The sequence below is a fragment of the Dermochelys coriacea genome, chromosome 1 (assembly GCF_009764565.3).
Source record: "Dermochelys coriacea isolate rDerCor1 chromosome 1, rDerCor1.pri.v4, whole genome shotgun sequence".
Taxonomy (NCBI): domain Eukaryota; kingdom Metazoa; phylum Chordata; order Testudines; family Dermochelyidae; genus Dermochelys; species Dermochelys coriacea.
This window is the reverse complement of record NC_050068.2, coordinates 1,201,560-1,211,196: the sequence shown is the minus strand read 5'-3', so window position 1 is coordinate 1,211,196 and position 9,637 is coordinate 1,201,560. Positions and strand designations below refer to the sequence as shown.

The 9,637-nt window shown below is 45.1% G+C and overlaps 1 protein-coding gene across 1 annotated transcript; it reads right to left on the bottom strand.

Moving 5' to 3' along the window:
- Positions 1–432: 432 nt before the first annotated feature.
- Positions 433–6,085, bottom strand: LOC119845925 (olfactory receptor 52K2-like). The gene is made up of 2 exons (XM_038378913.2): positions 5,982–6,085; positions 433–1,498 (listed from the first exon to the last, which is right to left on the bottom strand). Exons 1-2 carry the CDS (start codon positions 6,083–6,085, stop codon positions 433–435), a joined length of 1,170 nt encoding a protein of 389 aa, XP_038234841.2.
- Between the last annotated feature and the right edge of the window lie 3,552 nt (positions 6,086–9,637).

The following is a 9,637-nucleotide window of genomic DNA, read 5'->3' as shown; positions in this document are numbered from 1 at the left end:
CTTGTCAACTGCTGGAAATGGCCCACCTTGATTATCACTACAAAAGGTCCCCCCCCCCCCGCTCTCCTGCTGGTAATAGCTCACCTTAAGTGATCACTCTCCTGTTACAGTGTGTATGGTAACACCCATTGTTTCATGTTCTCTATGTATATAAATCTCCCCACTGTATTTTCCACTGAATGCATCCAATGAAGTGAGCTGTAGCTCATGAAAGCTTATGCTCAAATAAATCTTTTAGTCTCTAAGGTGCCACAAGTACTCCTTTTCTTTATTCCACAGTTTGTCATGCTGACACAGCACAGTAAGGTCAGGAAAGGATTTAATGTGTCTTTGACTGTCCAGTAAGTCAATCAGGTAAGAGGACCCAGCATCGTGTCACCAAACAGCTCTGCTCAAAGCTTGGTTTTAGGGCAAGAGCAGCAGGAGAAAACTTTAAGTCCCTTTATGAGGAAAGAGCCAGAGCAGCCTGTCCCGGATCTGTTTGGTCCTCATACCATAGATGATGGGGTTTAGCATGGGGGGCACCAGGAGGTACACATTGGCAATGAGAACATGGAAATGCAGGGCCACATTGTTGCCAAACCGGTGCATGAGAGAGGAGAAGAGAGCTAGGATGTAAAAGGCTAAGATGACACAGAGGTGGGAGCCACAGGTCCCAAAAGTTTTGAGCCGGGCGTCCTTTGTGGGAAGGCTGATGATGGCCCTGAGGATCTGAATATAGGACATGGCAATAAAAAATACATCCAGACCAGTCACCAAGAATGCCACAAAGAAGCTGTAGTAACTACTGATGCGGGTGTCGGCGCAGGCCAGCTTCACCACAGCCATGTGCTCACAGTGCGTGTGGAGAATAATGTTGGTTCTGCAATATGGCCACCGCCTCCCCAGTAAGGGAGTGGGCAGTATGAGCATGCCACCACGCACCACCACGGCCAGGCCAATCTTGGCCACCAGGGAGTTTGTCAGGATGGTGGAATGTCTCAGGGGATGGCAGATGGCCACGTAGCGATCAAAAGCCATGGCCAGGAAGATCCCAGACTCCATCACTGAGAAGCAGTGAATGAAGTACATCTGGGTGAGGCAGGCATTAAAACTGATCTCCCTGGAATTGAACCAGAAGATGCTCAGCATTTTGGGCAAGATGGATGTAGACAGGACCAGGTCAGTGACGGCCAGCCTACAGAGGAAATAGTGCATGGGCCCATGGAGACTCGGTTCCCTTTTCACAATGAAAAGGATGGTGAAGTTCCCCAAAACAGCTACGGCATACATGGCGGAGAAGGCAATGGAGATCCAGACGTGGGCCGTCTCCAGGCCAGGAATGTCCATCAGGATGAAGGTGGAGGGGTTGGTGAAGTCCGTTGTGTTGGAATCTGACATGGAGTAGGGAAGAAGGTGTCGAACTCTGAGGCAGAACGGTGTCTCCTGCATGTACCATACGTTCTCCTGACTTTCTGTATGTGCCCAGGGTCTAGGGTGATGGTCATAGTATAAATGTCTGAATGGAGAGACATAGTAAATATAAAACACTACATGCACTACTGGTGACTGTTTTCATGGGTGAAACAGATCGGTCGCTCTTCATACACTGAAAATGACATTTCCATTATTCAGATAAATAAATTATGAACAACTGACCCTACTAATGCCAATTCCATATTTCAGAGGGGGTAGCCATGTTAGTCTGGATCCGTAAAAGCGGCAGAGTCCTGTGGCACCTTATAAACTAACAGACATATTGGAGCATAAGCTTTCGTGGGTGAATATCCAATTCATCGGATGCATGCATCCAATGAAGTGGGTATTCACTCAGGAAAGCTTAATCCCAAATTTGCTATTGCTCCATCCTTCAATAATTCCTACATGTCATAGTGTGGGAAACCTTAAGAGGCACCAGCGGGAAATAAAAGTGTGGATACTGGTTATCCCTCATTGTTCCTTAATGCAATGAAACCCAGGCTAGGGAGTTCATGCTGTAGGGAGTTCCCCTTTCACCCGCTTGCTCAAAATCTGAGAGTGGAAAAAAATCAAACCTTTTTCAAGATGTGTACTAGTGGGACACATCCCAACTAGAACTCACGTCCGGAAAAAGACCCAGGAGTCATTGATGGCAGCTCCACGTAACCACATCCTCTGGACATGGGCTCAGTTTTGGTCACCCACTCTCTATAAATGATACAGCTGAAATAAAAGGGGTTTCTGAGACAGGTGATGAGAAAGAGAGAGGCTGCCATATGCAGATAGACTGAAAATCTGACACTGTTTAGTTCAGAGAAGAGATAAAGAAGGGGTCATATGATGGAGGAGAATAAAATAAAGAATGGTTTCAGAGTAGCAGCCGTGTTAGTCTGTATTCGCAAAAAGAAAAGGAGTACTTGTGGCACCTTAGAGACTAACAAATTTATTAGAGTGTAAGCTTTCATGAGCTACAGCTCACTTCATTTCGATTTCATTTAATGCATCCGATGAAGTGAGCTGTAGCTCACGAAAGCTTATGCTCTAATAAATTTGTTAGTCTCTAAAATAAAGAATGGAACTGATGACATTCCAATGGCCAGACAGAGAACAGTTCCCTGCTAGTAATAGTTTCAGACAATTAATCCTTCAGAAGGGCTCATTCCTCAAAGCTAAGGCAAAATATCAGCAAAGCTGATGGGAGGAAAAATTCAGAGAAAAAAATGGGAATGAAAAGGAAGAGTTCTTTCGGAGGAGTTGATGAGGTGGCTAAAAACCCCATGATTCCAGGGTCAAGGAGGTGGACAACTTTGGCTAAAAAAATTGTTCAGTGGGAAATGTATAGTAGCAAATGCAGGGCGGGAGCAATATAGAACGAATGGGAAGAAAGGGAAGACGGATTGCAAGCAACGCAAATGGGAAGTTATGAACATTGATCAGGGGCATTAAAGACCTGAGGGAAAACGCCGTGCTTGGCGAGGCTAAGGATCACACAAAGGGGGTTATTAAGTATATTAAAAACAAAAGAAATCCTAGAAAAGATTTAGACCAATTCCTAGAGGGAGAAAGAAAATATGTTAATGTTACTACCTGAAAGGGGGTTTCAAAGAGGATGGCTCTAGACTGTTCTCAATGGTAGCAGATGACAGAACGAGGAGTAATGGTCTCAAGTTGCAATGGGGGAGGTTTAGATTGGATATTAGGAAAAACTTTTTCACTAAGAGGGTGGTGAAACACTGGAATGCGTTACCTAGGGAGGTGGTAGAATCTCCTTCCTTAGAGGTTTTTAAGGTCAGGCTTGACAAAGCCCTGGCTAGGATGATTTAACTGGGACTTGGTCCTGCTTTGAGCAGGGGGTTGGACTAGATGACCTTCTGGGGTCCCTTCCAACCCTGATATTCTATGATTCTATGATTCTATGAAATGGTAGATGTGTCCAAGAAATAGTTTTCTTCTGCACTGGAAAGAAGCAGTATGAGGCACTCATATCACATGAGGTGATGGAATAGGCTCCAGTCCATTAGCTGCCAAGGAGGATGTTAAACAACATCTACAGTAGAACCTTAGAGTTACAAACACCGGAGTTACAAACTGACTGATCAACCACACACCTCATTCAGAACCAGAAATGAGTAATGAGGCACCAGCAGAAGCCAAAAAACAACCACCAAAAATGGAAAAGAGGAGATTAAGGGGCGACATGACAGCAGTCTTCAAATACTTGAAAGGCTGCCATAAAAAAAGATCTAGAAAAGTTGTTCTCTCTTGCCACAGAGGGACGGACAAGAGGCACTGGGTTCAAACAGCAGCATAGCAGATTTAGATTAAATCTCAGGAAAAACCACCTATCTGTAAGGACAGTAAGACAATGTCCCAGACACCTCAGGAGATTTTGGAAGCTCCTTCACTGGAGGTTATCCACAGGCTCTGGCTCTAGGATTCTATGATGTACAATCCAGGCCTTAGAAGACATTGGTCTCAATACAGGAATAACTGGGTGAAATTTAATGGCTTCTGTTGTACAGGAGGTCAGAATGGATGATCTGATGGTCCCTTCTGACATTAAACTCTATGAATCTATCAATAAGGAAAGCACATCCATCATCTATATTTACTGTGTGTCACAACACATAAAGAAGGGAACCTTCAATTCAATTGAAAGTCTGAACATATAACATTGAGAAAAGAAAATTGTTTACATAATCCATATTTGGCCTGTGGAACTCCTTGCCACAGACATTATTGGAGCAAAGGGTGTAGCTGAATGGGATTCACAAATGGATTGGCCATTGTAGGTGGACCTGGTGGCACCACCGTGAGTTAAGGCTTTCTGATACCTTCCATTAGGAGATATGATTTTCAGTTGCTTATAAGTTTGCCAAAAATGTAAATGTTTGGACTGAAATTTCCCATGCTAGGTGTCTGCTTGCAACTGAATCCTTTTTGAAAGTTTCAGACATACGAATTTAGCTGACTTCTCGAATGCAGCTAGGAAAGGAGACGTTTTGCCCATGTTGAAAAATGCTTATAATTGTTCCAGTGGGGAGCCCTAGCACCTCCATGCATTACAGCAGATAAAAGTCAGGTAACCCCCCACCCCTGAGTTAACTGCTAGAGCCCTGAAATGCAATAGGAGGTGACAGTCTCTGTGCATTAAGACACAGCTGACTCCTGAGGTCTTTACTCAGTTCTCACTCCAAGGGGAGTTTTGCCTCAGCAAAATACGGGCCACTGCTGGGGAGAGTACAGCAAGGAGGGACATATTCACCCATGATACTGGAGGAAATTCATCCCCTGTGGCAATAGCCCTGGGATGTTTCATGGCTGCACAGAGCAGAAAGGACATGGGTACCTGTGAATTTTGACACGGTCTCCCACAGCATTCTTGTCAGCAAGTTAAGGAAGTATGGGCTGGATGAATGCACTATAAGGTGGGTAGAAAGCTGGCTAGATTGTCGGGCTCAACGGGTAGTGATCAATGGCTCCATGTCTAGTTGGCAGCCGGTGTCAAGTGGAGTGCCCCAGGGGTCGGTCCTGGGGCCCGTTTTGTTCAATATCTTCATAAATGATCTGGAGGATGGTGTGGATTGCACTCTCAGCAAATTTGCGGATGATACTAAACTGGGAGGAGTGGTAGATACGCTGGAGGGGAGGGATAGGATACAGAAGGACCTAGACAAATTGGAAGATTGGGCCAAAAGAAATCTAATGAGGTTCAATAAGGATAAGTGCAGGGTCCTGCACTTAGGATGGAAGAATCCAATGCACCGCTACAGACTAGGGACCGAATGGCTCGGCAGCAGTTCTGCGGAAAAGGACCTAGGGGTGACAGTGGACGAGAAGCTGGATATGAGTCAGCAGTGTGCCCTTGTTGCCAAGAAGGCCAATGGCATTTTGGGATGTATAAGTAGGGGCATAGCGAGCAGATCGAGGGACGTGATCGTTCCCCTCTATTCGACACTGGTGAGGCCTCATCTGGAGTACTGTGTCCAGTTTTGGGCCCCACACTACAGGAAGGATGTGGATAAATTGGAAAGAGTACAGCGAAGGGCAACAAAAATGATTAGGGGTCTAGAGCACATGACTTATGAGGAGAGGCTGAGGGAGCTGGGATTGTTTAGTCTGCAGAAGAGAAGAATGAGGGGGGATTTGATAGCTGCTTTCAACTACCTGAAAGGGGGTTTCAAAGAGGATGGCTCTAGACTGTTCTCAATGGTAGCAGATGACAGAACGAGGAGTAATGGTCTCAAGTTGCAATGGGGGAGGTTTAGATTGGATATTAGGAAAAACTTTTTCACTAAGAGGGTGGTGAAACACTGGAATGCGTTACCTAGGGAGGTGGTAGAATCTCCTTCCTTAGAGGTTTTTAAGGTCAGGCTTGACAAAGCCCTGGCTAGGATGATTTAACTGGGACTTGGTCCTGCTTTGAGCAGGGGGTTGGACTAGATGACCTTCTGGGGTCCCTTCCAACCCTGATATTCTATGATTCTATGATTCTATGATTCTATGAATTCTGAGATGGAAGCGTCTTCCCTTGGAATCCCCTCAGGTTGCCATGTCCCTCACCTCTCTCACCACAGCATCTGCACCAGCATCCCATACTGAGAGCTGACATAGTGGTGTGCACCATTAATAATATAGCTCTGTCCAATCCCAGTGAGCTTTGCTCAGCCTCTAGCGAGAAGTGGCATCTGAATAGAAACAGGCTGGAGACCAGAGGGACTTTAGCCAATGTCTCTCTTTCCATGTCTGTGCTTCTGTACTATTTATCCAGCTTTAATAGTAAACAGTAATTTAGGGATCTTCCCAAAGGGAGAGGGGAACACTTTGGCTCTCTGCTATGTCATAGAGGAATTGAGTGCTCTGTGTATATTTAAAAATTATAGTTGATTAGAAAGAAAACTAGGGATAATGCACAGATCTCCATAGGTTCATGTGTTCATAGATACATGACCAGGAGGGAGGGGTAGAGAGTATACAGACAGATCTGAAGACAGATGCCTGAGGGGCAACACAAGCACTCTCTGCAGACACATGGGGCTGTCGCTAAGGGGTCAGAGATCAGTAATGCTCATCCATAATGATCATCAGACTGTGCAGCACCTTTCACTGAAGCATCTTTAAAACACCTAGCAAAGGAAAGTCACTACGAACATATCCTCCTTGTACAGATAGGTGAACTGCAGCACAGGGCGATCTGACTTGGCCAAGGTCACACAGAGAATGACAGAGAGAACCCAGGAGTCCTGACCTCCTGCCTCTCTCGATCAGTAACTGAGCGAATGACAAGAGGGAAATGGACTCACGGTCTAGCAGGGCCTGGTTTTGGGTGGATGCGACAGACTTCCCTGGGGTTCAACCTGAGACAGGGTACCCCTGAGCCCTCTGGTACATGAACCTAGGTCTCCTCTCACATTGTGAGGCTGTGACAAGCTCAAATCCTCTCCAGGTCTTGCACTTACACTGCCATACACAGACCGCGACACACCAAGCTACTGTTAGATGAACGCTTTCACTATCCACTCATGAACCAATAATAGAGAAGCTCCAGCCAGTTCCCCTCAGCTCCCTAGCCTAGGACCCCAGCACTGTACTGTCTTGCTGTGGTTAAAAGCCTGACCATTGTAATTTTATTACCCAGTCTGCCCTTCCTTCCATGTGGAGAGGACAATGCACCAGCCTCTGTTCCTGAGCAGATTTCCCTTTTGCATTTCAAACAACACACTGTTTTAACTGAGTTGCGTGGGGAGTGAGGTCAGATGATGATGTTGCTCCCAACTTTTATAGCTTCATGCCATGTGGAGGGAACTTCATTTTTTCCAAGCAAAAGCCCCCAGCACAGTCAGTGGAAAAGTTCAGGTACAAGATGGAGTCCAGTGTCACATGAGCTGATCACATGCCTTTGTATGCTTTGATGAGTCAGAGCAGAGGCCATTACCCATATTCTGGCTAGAACGTGCACAGGAAAGTCCTTCAAGTTGGGATAAACTTCTTCTAAGGCATGTCACGGTTCTTAATGGTCCGTTACCTTGAATGGTTCATCCGCAATGTGCTGGCAAGACTGATTTATGCAGTAAACAAAGTTTTATTTCAAGTTTTACATAGAAATTGTTTTTTCTTTGTTTGATAATTTTACTTAAAGACAATTTGAGTTGACATGTATGGTATTTTAAATTGTTTCTGACCTGGTTTCATTATTTTTTGTGCCCAAGTTACTGTTATTTATGATGTTTTGTTTTAATAGGTAAATTTGAGTTTAGTTTTAATACAATATTTTGATTTACTGTAACAATTTCTGGGTTTTGTGTTGAAAGAGTTTGTAACTTAGCCCTGGTCTACCCTGGCGGGGGTGGGGTGTGTCGATCTAAAATACACAAATTCAGCTACGAGAATAGCGTAGCTGAAGTCGATGTACTTAGATCGACTTACCCGGGCCTCTTCACGGCGGTGAGTCAACTGCTGCCACTCCCCCATCGACTCTGCCTGTGCCTCTCGTGGCGGTGGAGTACCGGAGTCGATGGGAGAGTGCTCAGGGATCGATTTATCGCGTCTAGACTAGACGCAATAAATCAACCCCCGATAGATCAATCACTACCCGCCAATCCGGTGGGCAGTGTAGCTGTATCCTTAGTTTGAATGGCAGCATTTAAACAAAAGTATAGGATTAGTGTTCTTATGCTTTGCTTTTCTTTTCTTTTCTTTTGGTTACTGGGCTGATTTGTACTGGCTTTTTTCAGCAATTATTATTTTGGGGTTTTGCGCCTATGGAGAAATATGTTTTTGGGTACAGTTTTATCTGATTTGAATGGTAGAATTCATTTATTTTGGGGGGGGGGTTGGTAAGATTTTAATTTTATATATGGAGGTACTGAGTTTATTTACAATAATATGTGGCACAGTTCATTGATGACATCAATTGTACTTGGGTTCAGCATAAGATAGAAGCACAACTTGTTTTTCAATTTTTTAAGTATTTTTTTTTATTTTTCTTAAAATAGTTTTTTTTGGCTTTTGTATAGATTTTTTTAATTTGACAGATACCTGCAAGTGGAATTGATTTAAATGTTTTTTTTGCAATGCTTGCAGATAGGTTATTAATTCGATTCCATTTAGCTGGGAGTAGCATAAGGGACAATCAATAAAAGGATGGTCCCGCCCCCTTGTGAGGCCCCACCCACCTCTCTCCCTAAGAGGCACCCCCAGGGTATTACTTCTGGGGTCAAGATGGACACATGACTGGAAGCAGAGGGTGACATGTGACCCCTCTAAGAACTCCTCCCATCACCCTCTACCAATCAGAATGGGTTTTGACCCCCTAGTGCCACCCCAAAAGCATATTTAACCAATCCAGGGGAATTCTGGGGTGCGATGATCCATCCAGAAGTGAGTCATGTGACCTGTCTAAGAACTCCTTCCACTGCCCTCTACCAATCAGGATGGGTTTCAGCTGCAAAGGACCTCCCTCAGATCAGATTTGACCAAATAGCACAAGCTCCGGAGTGGGGTGACCCACCAAGAAGAGGGTTGTGTGAACCCTCTAAAAGCTCCTCCTGCCATCCTCTACCAATCAGAGCACAGCACAGTCCCTGGAAGTCCCAGCGCCACATGGAAGAGGCCATCTTATTCAAAAAACATGTTTTAGAGATTGTGGAAATGCCAAGAGGAAACATGGACTCCTTCACCCACCCTGTGTGAATTTTGGACTTTTTTTTTACTTCTAATGGCCAACAACCACCCACAGAGAAAGCACTACATGAGCGACAGTTCTAAGGACGAGTAGGATGTGGCCAAGGAGAGCCCTTTGGCCCAGCCATTGATGGATACGCTGGAACCCGACACCAAAACCCAACCACATGTGAGGAAGACTGAGGAGCATCAGCCACGGCTTGTGGGAGTCATTGGTGGACAAGGTGAATGGAAAATATGGTTCTAATGGGGGATTTCAACCACCCTGACATCTGCTGGGAGAGCAATACAGTAATGCACAGAAAATTCAAGAAGTTTTTGGAGAGTGTTGGGGACAACTCCCTGGTACAAGTGCTGGAGAAACCAATTAGGGGCCATGCTCCTCTTGACCTGCTGCTTATAAACAGGGAAGAATTGGTAGGGGAAGCAGAAGTTGGTGGCAACCCAGGCATCAGTGACCACGAGATGGTTGAGTTCAGGATCCTGAAAAAAGAAA